Source organism: Zootoca vivipara, chromosome 13 (assembly GCF_965207765.1).
Source record: "Zootoca vivipara chromosome 13, rZooViv2.hap1.1, whole genome shotgun sequence".
In the NCBI taxonomy this organism is placed as follows: Eukaryota; Metazoa; Chordata; class Lepidosauria; order Squamata; family Lacertidae; genus Zootoca; species Zootoca vivipara.
The window spans coordinates 2,902,445-2,917,542 of record NC_142596.1 but is presented as its reverse complement, the minus strand read 5'-3'; the positions used below and the strand labels follow the sequence as shown (position 1 = coordinate 2,917,542).

At 42.4% G+C, this 15,098-nt stretch overlaps 1 protein-coding gene across 6 annotated transcripts in view; it reads right to left on the bottom strand.

Annotated features, from left to right (window-relative positions):
- The window catches only part of TJP1 (tight junction protein 1), a 129,852-nt gene that overhangs the window by 40,321 nt on the left and 74,433 nt on the right, over positions 1-15,098 (bottom strand). For all 6 annotated transcript variants that reach the window (XM_035131818.3, XM_035131816.3, XM_035131817.3 and 3 more), the window contains exons 6-10: positions 11,129-11,232; positions 9,971-10,139; positions 9,021-9,165; positions 3,001-3,143; positions 525-630 (exon numbers count right to left, since the gene is read on the bottom strand). In XM_035131818.3, coding sequence (XP_034987709.2) covers positions 525-630; positions 3,001-3,143; positions 9,021-9,165; positions 9,971-10,139; positions 11,129-11,232 — 667 coding nt within the window. The remainder of the gene's footprint in view (positions 1-524; positions 631-3,000; positions 3,144-9,020; positions 9,166-9,970; positions 10,140-11,128; positions 11,233-15,098) is intronic.

Genomic DNA, 15,098 nt, shown 5'->3' with positions numbered 1-15,098 from the left:
AGTTTGACCAAATTGCGGGAGGCAGTGCAAGACACTGGCGTGCTATGGTCCATGGGGTCACGAAGAGTCGGACACGACTAAACGACTAAACAACAACAACAAACCAACACTATGTACATAAATAATAATGCATGGATAATATATGTGTGCAAAGTAATTTAAGTGTGTATATTATTATTAGACTGTTTTATTTCCATTTCAGCTTTTCCTTTTCCACCTGTACACCATCCCGGGCGTCAATTTCACCCAGTGCGTGACACATGGGAGTTTCAGAGAGCACTGGCAGGAGACCACCTACAACATGTTCACTTTCACCACCCTCTATGTCACCCCGCTGACCGTGATGGTCGTCTGCTATGTCCGCATCTTATTTGAGATCAGCAAGCAGCTATGGTCCATGGGGTCACAAAGAGTCGGACACGACTAAACGGCTAAACAGCAACAACATATTTTGCTGGACCACAACTTCTAACACTGCCCATGCTGATCTGGTGAAAGACAAGGAAAAGCAAGAGTTCCCTTACCGAAGCATTCCATCTTCATGGGTTGAGTTTGGAAGAGGGCCATCGGAGGGACTAACAGGTAAATCCACATCTGGCTGACCCGCCTGTGCATAGACTGGTTTTGGTTCTGTTTAGAAAGCACAAAAGAAGATTGAACAAAAGGCGTTTTAAAAGCACACAAAAATACAGGAATGACTTGGCTTGCTCCTTTGCAACGTTCATTCAGATCCAATCTCAGGAAGAACTGGGGACAATACAGTGCTTTTAAGTTCTCAGTTTGATCCTTTATAAATTTATGAAGATTTAACACATCTTTATTTCGGCCTCTAAACTGTGTCTAAGGCAACACTGGGGATCCTCCAGACTGTCAGCCAAACTTCTACACCCATCTGCCTTGTACCTGACATCAGAGATGTATCCTTAGGTGCGAGGCCGGTGAAGATGTCGCTTCTTGCCAAAAACAGGGGTCCGAAAAATCTGGAGAGCACCAGGTTGGCAAACGCTGTTCTATACAATTATGTATTTAAGAGGACAGACTGGGAAGTAATACATTTATTTTTAATGTACTGTACTAGAATTTTTAATTTATAATGTACTGTATTTAACGTGGTTGCATAAAAAGCTCAGCAGACAGTATATGCTTCAAAATACAAAAGCTAAACTTTTACTTGGAGAGCATTCAATAAATTGGAGGGTACAATATGACTTGCAGCCTTTTGCTTTATTAAAATAATTTAACGTGACTATAGAAATTAATATTATGGTAATCATTTAAAAAATGATAAATGTAATTACATAGATGCCTGTGTTTTCATTTGTTGTTCATGTTTAATTTACTGTTCTTTTACATTAAAAAACAACAACATATACAAATTCAGATATTTTACATCCCTTTCATGGAGTAAGCTTAATTTGAAAGCCTAGGACAGATATTCTGTTGAGATTCAATGTGAAGCTTAGCATTCAAACAGCACTAGAATGTTTCTCTATCATGGTGTAGGGGCAGCTGCAGAGGACTAACGTCTGCCCAGGACCAACACCCATGATTTGCTAGTCATAGGGAAATGTCACCATCTTAGATTAGTTAACTCATGAGCAGACTAATAATAATAATAATAATAATAATAATTTATTTGTACCCCGCCCATCTGGCTGAGTCTCCCCTGCCACTCTGGGCGGCTCCCAATCGAATATTAAAACAATACAGCATTATATATTAAAAACTTCCCTAAACAGGGCTGCCTTCAGATGTCTTAATATATTCGTTGTGTTAAAGGATGCCTTAAACCCAAGACAGAAGGGAACCAGGGAAATATATTTCAGGAGTGCATAGAGCCATGCGGCAAGGTATAGCAAAAAGCGATCCACTTCGAGCAGCATCATGCAGGGGAGAGATAAGTTAAGAATTGTCTGAATTGTACAATGAGATGTTTTTAAGTGCTGGGGCCAGGGAAGCAGTGGCACTGCAACTGTAGGTTTTAAACATGAGGAATTAATATTTTTTTTCAAATGGGGTAAGCCCAACTTGAGTTGGAGCTAATTAGACTAGAAGAAATAAAATCCAATTTTATATTTGAAGTCACAAGCACTTTTTAGAGGGCAGGCAGCAGCCCAGGAGGGCCTTCTTAGTGGTGGCCCCTAAGCTATGAAACTCCCTCCTCACAGTGGTGTGCCTGGCCTCTTCATTATGCAGCTTTTGGAGAATGCTGAAGACACACTTCTTTACCTGGCCTATTGACACTTGAGGTGTATGTTCTTAGGACCCGCTTTCTATTGTTTTAAATTGGTTTAAACTGTATTTTAATGTTGTGTTTTAATCTTGTAACCTGTCCTGGGGACCATAGGAAAAGGATGGGAAGTAAATAAATAAATAAAATCCTCAACAGCTGTAGTACAGAAGTACGGTATAATACATACTAGGGGTTGCAATACTTAATAAATTAAATTGATCTGTTTTTACAACTATTAATCAACTAAAAGCATGAGCTGATTGATTAAACAGATTTTTTTAAGTGTGTATACTTAAAAACTACCTGATAAACACCATATTAGAAGAGGCATAGGATGCTGCTGCCTTATAGCAATCCAGACAGTTGGTCCATCAGACCGAACATTCCCAGCTCTAGCCTGGGGATTGAACTTGGGACGTTCTGCATGCAAAGCAGATGTTCTACCACTGAGGTCCAGCCCTTCACCCTTTCTCTACCCCAGGTCATAGGCAACCTTGGCTCTCCAGATGCTTTGGAACTACAACTCCCATGATCCCTGACCACTGGCCCTATTATCTAGGGATCATGGGAGTTGTAGTTCTAAAACATCTGGAGAGCCAAGGTTGCCTATGCCTCAAAGATGCAGGTCATCTAAAAATGCTGAGTATGTTTTTGCTTCAGAATGACTGCTTAACCTCACATGCAGATTGAATACGTTAATTAGTTTAAAACACAGGTGACTGAAGAAATCCTAGTCAATTTAACCAGGCAGTAGCCTTAATACTTGCCAGGAAGTGGCGGAGTCTGCTTATCATTTCTCTCCGTTACAGATTCTTCCAGTGATTTGGAAATTGTGGGTTCCTCTACATTTTTCACAGGTGTGGAGACTGCTCCTGGCTTTGCTATTCTTTCATCATCTCTACTTCGGAGACTAAATCAAGAAAAAACAAAACTTCATTTAAAAATCTTCAACAGTAATTCCACCAAGGAAATCTAGAGAATCAAGTAGTTGTAGATTACACCCGTCATAGAAATAGTAAGCAGGTGACATTGCTCTGAGGATTTCCTGTGGAAATGTCTAGCACAGATTAGGTGAGATCCTGAGAGATGCAGGCACTAATTGCTACAGACTTCCTCACTTTTTATGTGGCGAACCTGTTTCACTCCAAATGTTTCTGGGATCTAACTCCCAACAGCCCCAGACAGCATGGTCAGTGGGTCAGGGATGGTGGAAATTGTAGTTCAGCAGCATCTGGAGCCCCCCCCCAAGGTTCCCCACTGCTGGGCTAAGGAGACCGTGTCATGCTATCTCTCAAGGGGGCTGAGAAATGGTTCATGTGAGACACATTGGATGCTGTCACCAAAGCTGGAAATTTGCAGGCTCAAATTTCCACTTGGCCACAAAGCTCACTGTCTCCTAAGTCCAGCTTACCTCACGGGGTAATATACAGAACAAACCATTTTTAGAAAGTCACACAGATTTACCTCCCACCCCCCGCCAAACCTAACTTAGATATAATGAATAACTAAGTAAGAGAAAACAATACTTGTTTTGATTTCCTAAACAATTGTCCCCCACTATAAATGACTAGCAAATTTCCCAAAAAGAGAGACAGAGTGCTTTCTTCGCCACCATACAATCAATCTGCTACAGCTAGATGGCACCGCTGCCTCAATATCCACACTGCAAAGAGCAATAAGTCATTGGTTGGATGGCCATGCTTGAAGTCAAGCAGAGCTTTTGTAAACACAGCAGTTTTTCAGAAGAGGAACAGAGCTGCCACCAAGTTATGCCAGATGGGCGGGGTATAAATAATAAACTATATTATTATTATTATTATTATGCATGGAGGGGAGGCATTCAAATACTAAGTAGCAATTATTTGATTTGACGTTTAAAGAACCCGAAGACTATGCAGCAATGTTATTGATTAATACTGTATACACATCGAAGAAAGAACACTTCATGCAGGAACGCCTTGCAATTTTGAAAACAAATGCTAAATGCTTAACAGCTAGAAGAAGTGATGTTTACAGGGACACACATAGCATGACAACGTCATTGCAAAGGTAAGCTTTGTCACATTGCTTGGGGGAAGGCTGCATTTCTGAACAGTCCTCATTCTTTTTGCTGCTTGTGGTTCCACTGGAGAAACTGCACATAGAATTATTGCAGCTACTGAAATCTGAAAGGAGGACCCAACATCTGGTGCCTTTTTGGACTCCCAACTCTCTCTCCAACCCAACCATCTAATTTTTGGACTTCAGCTTGCTTTACTCAAAACACACAAAGCTGCCTTACAGATGAATCCCACCATTAGTCTACCAAGCTCAGCATTTATTCATTTTCTTTTTGTTTCTTAAGCATATACCACAATGGAATCTGAGGTTCCCAGGAGGTCTCCTATCCAAGCATTGACCAGACTCAGACCTGTTTAGCTTCAGCAAAGTGGTAGTCTCTAGTTCCTTCAGACCATACCTTGGATAAATCTTCTGATTTGTGGTGGATCTCAAAGAAAGGAAGTTGGGTGTCTTTCCAGCCCCGCTTAAAATACTATCTTGGCTGTTGGAAGTGGGGAGGTGAACCTGGCTGCTTGAAAATGGGGGAAGCTACAGCTCTCTCCCATGGACAAGTCAATCCTTTGATCTACAAGCATGTCCAACAGGTAGATTGTGATCTACTGGTAGATTGTGGGGTGTTCCTGGTAGATCTCTTGCCCCTCAGTGATTCCCCCCCCCCCATAAAAAAGGGTGAAAACAACAACAGTGGCTTCCTAAAAAAGCTCAACAACTCTGCATTTCCTAACAAAGCTCAACAACTCTGCCTTCCTAAAAGCAGCTCAACAACTTTGGTCCATGCAATGACAATGGGTAGATCACTGCCAGTTTTTTTTTAATACTGTGAGTAGATCACAGTCTATTGGGAGTTGGTCATCCCTAGAACATATGTCTTCAGTTTATGTGCTAGGACCCACACAAACCTAAAAAGTGAGTCATGCCAAGGGGTTCACTGAATTTGCTTGCTTGTTTCAGATGATGAAATGGAGGCCTGGGCTCCCTTATCTTTAATGCAGAAGAATGGTCCCGAAAAGGGACCCAGAGCATCTCTCAGGTGGTGAGATTTGGTCTACTGACTGTAGGGCTGCCAAACCTTACTTTGCAACCATGCACTCTTCCAGGTTTGGCTGGGTTGCTTGCTTCCCGGGTGAAAGTGTGATGGCTGCTGTCCTTAAGCTGTGCAATGAAGTGATTTCTTAAAATATGGAAGCATGAAGTACTGCTTTGTCTAACAGTACTTTATCGACCTCTGTCTCTTCTCTTCCACCCACCTCTTCACAGCCTCGTAATTATTTGATGTTATTTATGTGAATGACATTTGGGAAGTCATGACTTCACAGTCCATTTGCTTTCATACCTTCAATCTGGCAATGTCACAGAGAGGAAGTGCATCGCAGGACTGCCAGAAAGCAGGCACTCAGATACCTTCCACAAAGGAATGAATGGGAAGCAGCTGACAGTTCATGCACATCACTGGCAGCTCCATGCATCTAACTGCAAACCGTGGTTTAGCTATTTGTGCCTGAACTTGGGGCTCACTCTTTCCCTCAGCCACTGCACACTCCCAATTCTCTCCCTCATTTCCTTGCTCTCACGTAAACCATAATTTTGTTGTGACAGGAAAGCAAAGCAATATAGTCTGTACTCCAGTTCAGATGTTAATGACGAACTATGATTTGCACAAACAAAGGAAGTAAAGGAGGGAAATGAGATGTTTGGCTGCACCCATTTGTGAACTAAACCACTGTGCCTCTTAGAAACATACGTTGAGGCTGGAAAGTTCATTTTTTAATACCCCACCATGCACATGCTTTGAAAATTACTTTTTTCTTTTAATGTCATGGTTTTTATGGCCTTTGGCTACAACATTAAGAATGACTGAGGTAAATTAAGGAACGAGATGGTAAACCCTTGCAGGTAAGCAGTACCAGAATAGTGGTTCAATTCCTTCCCAAATGCACTGGACAAGGAAGCCCCAAAACAGAAAGGCGAGGTACAGCTTTCAACAAGGAAAATAAAGTTGTGGTCAAAGTTGTTTTTTCTAAATGTAAGAATGGCAGCTCATCCCATTTTTTTGAACTTTCTAGTAAGCATTCAATTTTCCCAGTTTTTAAGATACATGAAGTGTCTTGACACTCTCATTGTTCCTAGGTGACAGAATGCTGTTAAAAATTACAGCTGCATTTCCCATGAGTCATCAAAGGTGTTATTTCGCTGTGTATGTGTTCTGCCAGTATTGCTTTTACTTCTAACATCTGTGCTGTGTCAGGAAGGGTTTTTTATATATAAAAAGGATGCTTAATGTTGCAGCATTTTAAAATAACCTTCAGTCAGAAAAAGTGAAGTCAGCTTCATGTTTGTTTCATCACTGGCAGCTCATTTCTTAACAAATTTCCGTCCTGCCAATCAAATGCACACAATTCAGACACACAACACTCCCCATTTTAATCCTTGTATGCTTCCAGTGTCACAAGAATGTGAATTGCATCTTAGCCCTGTCCACAAGAACACTTTCTGCCTCTTTCATAAACCTGTCCCTTTTGGGACTGGTGGGCAAAAGCTCTTTTATGGAGGAGATGGTTTCCAAAAAATGGTTCTGCCACAGATGAGATTAACTTCTGAACATTCACAAGGACTGCCTTTCCCAAGACAAGCCATCTAACCCAGCTTCGTGTCTCCAACAGTGGAGAGTTAGATGCCAATTTCTAATAAAACACATAAATAGAGCAAAAAGCTGAAAGGAATCAAGACCGAAGAAGAGATTTAAAAAAATATTTCAGTTTTATAGCTCGCCTTTCTTCCGAAATGGATAGCAACTCAAATATCAAATACAAAAATACTGAACAATCCTGAACACAGCATTTTTACACAACCACAAAACAGACGTGACCAGCTGATAATTGTCTCAAAATTGCATTATTATTATATATAAACTAAACCAAAACTAAGACGTCAATATTTCCAAATTCAAATCGAGTCCCTTGCTCCCATAGAATACTGTAGGAAATTCAAAGGTATGCAAGAGTTCATTCCAACGATAATGCCTGTAGTATTGCTAGTCCATGAAGTAAGAAAGTCATTATCAAAGGTGTACAGCACACATTATGGAGTCCGGCGAAAGTTCTGTAATCCCGCCAATGCAATTATCATTGGAATGAACTCTTGCATACCTTTGAACTTCCTACAGTATTCTATGGGAGCAAGGGACTTGATTTGAATGTGGAAATATTGACGTCTTAGTTTTGGTTTAGTTTATATATAATAATTATGCAATTTTGAGACAATTATCAGCTGGTCACGCCTGTTTTGTGGTTGAGCACATTTATACGTGATCTTGGTTTCTTCTGTGTGTGACACAGCATTTTTACAGCACAAAAACAACAGCTCTGCAATAGCATTAATTACCAATAAACCACAGTATCAGTATCTCCACAAATGAGTCTCAGGTCACGTCTTAAAAGGTATCTCTAGATGCCCGTCTCAGGCCTTTGAAGGTAAGAGTCCATTAAAGCCAGAAGACAGAAAGAGGACAAGGCTGAGGCTCACAAACAACACTCAGGGACTACCCCAACTGCCCGCTCGGAATTAATTCATTAGAATATTTGTATAGTTGTATCATTAAAAATGTCAGCGCTGTTTGCAGCAATAAAAAATTAAACCATAAATTTTTTAAAACAGACATCAATTAACCATTGTGGAATGATGTATTCTTAATTGCTGGCACAGGCCTGGCAAAATAGAATTCTTTTCAGCAGGCACTTAAAAAGGGTGGCATTAGAATACAACAGCCGCTGTTAAACACATAATAAATGTCACAGCAAGGTGATGTTGTAACACTACCGACCAGGTATGAGCTAAGCAGACTGCCTGGGATAGGGAGTTTCATAACCTGGTCATTGCAACCCTCTTGTGCTTTAAAACCAGGTGAATCTCTAATGATGCTGGAGCAAGGAGACGGCAGCGACCATTTTAAGAACATCCAATCAATGTGCAATTGCTGGTGCAGGGGTCCTTTGGGACCCAGAAGAAGGTTTAACAGGGGCAGGGCATAACAGGGTGGGGGTACGCCTATGGGCTCTCTGCTGACGCATGTGGGGGCCGGGAAAGGGTGGTGTGTCCTTAACTTTAGAGCAGGAGTGGGGAGCCTGTGGCCCTCCAGATGCTGTCAGACTTCAACTCCCACAATTCCTACTTGCCATGTTGGCGGGGGTGACATCTGGAGGGCCACAGGCTCCCCATCCCTGCCACAGAACACAGAAGACATTAAAAGTAACGCCTAACACCTTGAACTGGGTCCAGATACGAAATGGGTGGGAAATGAATCTGCAATATTAAAACATGAAATACTCTCCAAATGGCCATTTCCACCTTTAATCTGGGTGATGGTTTATGTTAGCTCCCCCCCCCCAAAAAAAGCAAGCACATGTGTTTGAGTGTACAAGTCAAAACAGAGATTGCATACAAGGACAAACCTGGAATCTCCTCCCTCTCAGGCTACGTACAGAAGCTTCATTACTCACTCCTGTCTCACTTGGGCTAACCAGAGCAAGTCAGACACAAACAAACAATGCAAAATTCAGGCAGTTTAACATTTTGTAGGTAAGTTATGCCTGTGGCGTCACGCCTCTGGATTCCATTAATTGCTGCACCATGCAACTACATAGCTGGCCTGCCATGCACATATCCTCAAGCGTCTAGTCTACTATTTTGTTTAACAAGTCGATTTAAAATAGTACAAGGCTACCATCACCTGCCATTGCTGGGCTGCTGTGGAGAATGTCTGGAATGGTCTGAAGGCTCTGACCTCTGGTCAGGAGATCGTGAACGACTGCGGCGGGGCCTGTCATGTGATCGGTTGGAATGATCGGATGCCAGCGACTGAATTTCTGAAATGTCTGTTAAATAAAAGTTGTTTTTCCATGAAATGATTTATAAAAAATGATGACATGACCTGCCCAAAAATGGATATAAGGTTTTGCAGAACTTATTATATGAAGCGTATTGGACCATGTACACCCCCGCCCCCAATCTCGTGTATGGCTAAATTTGCATATAATGCTAAGCCATGGTGTGGGCATGTTTAACCATGGTTTCAAAAAACCACAAGTTGCCTCACAGGCTTCCTTCTTCAAAGCTTTGTCTGCTTCCCAGCTGCTCTTGCCTGGTGCTTCTGTAGCTTGGGCAAGCATCTGGTGTGGGATGGCCAGGGATACTATAGTTAAGTGAAACAAAATAAAATATTCCTTCCAGTAGCACCTTAGAGACCAACTAAGTTTACTGTGTTTGAACCTAAAAGCTAAACTGTAGTTAAAATAAGTGACCACCCATAGGCCAACAACAAACCATGGCTTCACATTGTGGTTTGTTTGGCAGAAAACAGGCAATGGTTCGTCTGCAGGGCTGTGTTCAGATGTTCAAACAAACCACTTGTTGGTGAAACAGACCATGGCTTTGCATTATGTGTGAACTATATTTCTACTTGTGCAATATTGAGAAACCACTGATATATATTTTTAAAGGCGTGCAGTTATAATGACCATATAATGACCAATGTTTGTACCAGCTCAAAAATCCACCCCATCTCCCTTGTCTATATACACATACCGAGTTTTGCTACATTTAACATTTTACATCTTTGTGGAACTGGAATATAACAACAACCCTGTTTCTACCTTTAAAGACAAACAGATCCATACTCACCATCTCTTTCTGAAGCATTGACTGAGTGAATACTATCAGAAAGATCTGGGACATTCAGCAAAGTTGCTCGTTCATCCCTTTGAACTACCATCTTCAACTTGCCCTTTGACCTTTCTATTAGGGTCTTGGCATCTGTCAATGACATATTTTCCGTGACTGTTCCGTTTATCTGCAACAGAGCAAAAGGACTACTGATACGAACCGAACAGAAAGTCAGCAGTTTCGCCTTGATGGCAACTTTGAAGACTAGAGGGAAAGGAAGGAAGAGACAAGACAGACAGACAAAAGCCAGATAGCTCACTCTGGCTGTGGTGGTATTTAACCAAATCATGCTCAGAACAGACCCTTAGAAATAAATGATTTAAGTCCACTGATGGGTATGCTTTGAACATGTCTTCATTGGATACCACACTACAGAAAGGCTGAGATGATGTGACTTGTGTGGGGTTGGAGGGGAGATGGGTGCAGTTTAAATACTCAATCCAGGGCACCAGCCAAAGGGTAGAAAACTACACACCTGGTTTATGGAAATTACAATCACACTTTGAAGCTTAACATAATCATTGCATTTGAGTACCTTAAAACACCTATAGAAGGAATTACCGTAACTACGTGACTTGACACCAAAGGAATGGGAGAACCCACCCCAGTGCCCTAATTACGTCAATGGGATTTCAGAGATTTGTCAATGATTTACACTGAATAGTCAGCAAGGGGCTAATATCCTCTGGCCAAGATGATTTAGCTCCTCAAGCTCTTGTCCAAAGCAAGGTTGCCTTCAGGCAGTTCAGTCTTCCACATGTGGAACATCCCTACTGTGCTCTACAAGGGCTTGGCAAATGGTCCCCAACACTAGCCTTTTGCTGCCATGAATTGGCAAACAATGACATTTTGCTATATACCAGCCTTTGCCAAATGGGATACCTCCAGGTGTTTTGGACTACAACTCCTATTGACCCCAGCCAGCACAGCTGTGCTAGTTGTGTAAGCTCTACAGGAGCTTACATTCACCCTCTTTTTAATCTTCTGCTTCAGTGGATCAGGATTGGTCCTTTCAAAACCATCTAGTTACCAGGAGATCAGTTGTGTAAAAGTGTAACAGGGTTATCTCCTTCACCAAATAAAAATAAAAGGGGGGGGGAAGCATATTTACTGTACCTTCAGTACGACGTCACCTTCCTGAATATTGCCATCTCTTGCTGCCAGACTGTCTTGGGATATTTCTTTCACAAATATGTGGCTGGCTAGGCGCAATCCATATTCTGTTTCGAATAAAAAGAAAATAAATGCATGCCTGTCGTTAACAAGTATTTTCAGGGTCCACCACCACTGCTCCCATGAATTCAATTGGCCCCAAGAATTCCCAAACTGTTTGCTGGGACACAGAGAGAGTGTTGCCAGGAAATAAGATACGGTAAGTATGACCTTGAGCCAGACATCTTGGAGAGTGAAGTCAAATGGGCCTTAGAAAGCATTGCTAATAACAAGGCCAGTGGAAGTGATGATATTCCAGCTGAACTATTTAAAATTTTAAAAGATGATGCTGTTAAGGTGCTACACCCAATATGCCAGCAAGTTTGGAAAACTCAGCAGTGGCCAGAGGAATGAAGATCAGTCTACATCCCAATTCCAAAGAAGGGCAGTGCCAAAGAATGCTCCAACTACCGCACAATTGCGCTCATTTCACACGCTAGCAAGGTTATGCTTAAAATTCTACAAGGCAGGCTTAAGCAGTATGTGGACCGAGAACTCCCAGAAGTGCAAGCTGGATTTCGAAGGGGCAGAGGAACCAGAGACCAAATAGCAAACATGCGCTGGATTATGGAGAAAGCTAGAGAGTTCCAGAAAAACGTCTACTTCTGCTTCATTGACTATGCAAAAGCCTTTGACTGTGTCGACCACAGCAAACTATGGCAAGTTCTTAAAGAAATGGGAGTGCCTGATCACCTCATCTGTCTCCTGAGAAATCTCTATGTGGGACAAGAAGCTACAGTTAGAACTGGATATGGAACAACTGATTGGTTCAAAATTGGGAAAGGAGTACGACAAGGTTGTATATTGTCTCCCTGCTTATTTAACTTATATGCAGAATTCATCATGCGAAAGGCTGGACTAGATGAATCCCAAGCCGGAATTAAGATTGCCGGAAGAAATATCAACAACCTCAGATATGCAGATGACATAACCTTGATGGCAGAAAGTGAGGAGGAATTAAAGAACCTTTTAATGAGGGTGAAAGAGCATAGCTGCAAAGTTTTCCCTTTTCTCGCGAGGAACCCTATTCAGCATAAGGGAAAATCCCTTAAAATAAGGGATAACTTGGCAGCTATGGTGAAAGAGGAGAGCGCAAAATATGGTCTGAAGTTCAACATCAAAAAAACCAAGATCATGGCCACTGGTCCCATCACCTCCTGGCAAATAGAAGGGGAAGAAATGGAGGCAGTGAGAGATTTTACTTTCTTGGGCTCCTTGATCACTGCAGATGGTGACAGCAGTCACGAAATTAAAAGACGCCTGCTTCTTGGGAGAAAGGCAATGACAAACCTAGACAGCATCTTAAAAAGCAGAGATATCACCTTGCCTACAAAGGTCCGTATAGTTAAAGCTATGGTTTTCCCAGTAGTGATGTATGGAAGTGAGAGCTGGACCATAAAGAAGGCTGATCGCCGAAGAATTGATGCTTTTGAATTATGGTGCTGGAGGAGACTCTTGAGAGTCCCATGGACTGGAAGAAGATCAAACCTATTCATTCTGAAGGAAATCAGCCCTGAGTGCTCACTGGAAGGACAGATCGTGAAGCTGAGGCTCCAATACTTTGGCCACCTCATGAGAAGAGAAGAATCCTTGGAAAAGACCTTGATGTTGGGAAAGATGGAGGGCACTAGGAGAAGGGGACGACAGAGGACGAGATGGTTGGACAGTGTTCTCGAAGTTACGAACATGAGTTTGACCAAACTGCGGGAGGCAGTGGAAGACAGGAGTGCCTGGCGTGCTATGGTCCATGGGGTCACGAAGAGTCGGACACGACTAAACGACTAAACAACAACAACAACAAGTATGGCTTAGTGTTTTCAAGTCAGCAGGTTGGAAGTGGTTACTCCCCCATGCTTGAAGCAGGGTGGGGAAGGTCCTTCACAACATGGATTCCCTGCTCCTACCCTCTGCCAACATATGGGAGGAATCAAGGGTGTTCTGGAGTTTTCTGATGCACCTCACACTACAGCTAAAAGGTGGGGACCCCATAAGCATTGCTGTGGCTCAGAGAGCATAAGCCCATTCCTGACCTTAACTAAAAACATGACTACCTGAGCTTTTCCGCAGTTGAAAATATTAATGTAAAAAGGTGGCCTGTCTAGCCCATTCATGTTTTCTCAGACTGGCAGAGGTTCTCCAGAGTCTCAGGCACAGAAGCAGTGGCATGCAGTGACATTTTTCATTGCAAAACAGTTAGATTCCTGCATTGTAGGGGATTGGACTAGATGACCCTTGGGGTTCTTTCCAACTCTAAGATTCTAAGTTCTAAGAGTCTCCACGCATACCTTGCAATTGGTACTGTGGGGATAACAAAACTGGCCTGCCTTACAAGGATGCTGGACAGAACACGAGAATGTTTACACCTGAGGCACACAGTGTTGCGCTCTTTTTCATTCAGAAAGGCTCTCCCCATAAATGTGAACTCTCTAGTGGGCTTTCAGCTCCTTAAAATCCATTCAGGCTTTTCCAGCCATTGATAAAAGGTCTTCCCCCCTCAGCTTCCACCCTTCAATGTGTGTGGGGTTAGGTGTGTAAAAAAGGTACACACTTTAATACTCCAATTTACTGCCAGGAACATCGGGGACTATGCTAGTCCCACTAGTCCAATGAGCACACGCACGCACACACACGCACACACACACACACACACACACACACACACACACCTGCACAGAAGGCTCTTTCCTGTCATGTCTTTGCTGCTCCTTTTAACAGAGAGGTGATGGGGATTGAACTGGGAGTTTCTGCAAGCTAAATAGGTGTTCCACCATTGAGCTATGATTCTTCTGTTCTCAAAGTTCATGCAGGTCATGTTTACATGTAGCAGTAAGCCAAACCATGGCTGGCCATGACTGAACTAGTGCACTGGCGCACAGAAGCAAAACAGCAGCCCCTTTGCCCCTTTCTCTGTCCTGCTGCTGCCGCCATGCCACCAGAAATGAAGCCATGGTTTGGCTTAGTGTCATGCATGAATCTGAGCTTGTGATTTGTCTCCCCCCACGCTCCACACAAAGCAAACAATAAGCAGTAAGCCAAGCAAAAGCCTGGGCAACCATTCAGGGTTGTTTGCACTGAGACAAACAATGGGTCCAGGCTCACACACAATGCTAGGTCAAACCATGGCTTAGTTCCTACAGTCACAGCAGCAGCTCAGCTGGGAGAGAAACAAAGCATGTCACATGATTTTTGCTTCATGAACGCTTGCTTCTTCATCTTAATTCACAAATCTTCATCATAATTCACAAATCTTAATTTGTTATGTTCAAACAAGGCCTTTAAATAGCACAAGTACAGTGGTACCAAGGGTTAAGAACTTAATTCGTTCTGGAGGTCCGTTCTTAACCTGAAACTGTTCTTAACCTGAAGCACCACTTTAGCTAATGGGACCTCCCGCTGCTGCCGTGCCGCCACCATACGATTTCTGTTCTCATCCTGAAGCAAAGTTCTTAACCCGAGGTACTATTTCTGGGTTAGCGGAGTCTGTAACCTGAAGCGTCTGTAACCTGAAGCGTCTTTAACCCGAGGTACCACTGTACCTTCAATTTTAGCCAAAGAAACAATCCTTTGGGAGATACTACTATTACTATCCTTGCTACATCCTTATCATGGCTTGTTCTCTCCTTGCTATGTTAGACCTAAGCTTACAGAGTCGTACATCATTTGGGAAGGGTTCATATGTCAATGTCTGTGACACTACATTAATTTTTTTAATAAAAAAAGGAAAGGTTTAGAAAAATATGAATGTTGCCAATACAGTGTTGTACAGAAGTTGTTACTGGACTGATAGCATCCAGCTAGAAGGCAGGGAATATTGTTACCTAACTATGAAATACTTAAGTTTTCAATGGCTCTGGATATCAAATTTGCATAATTA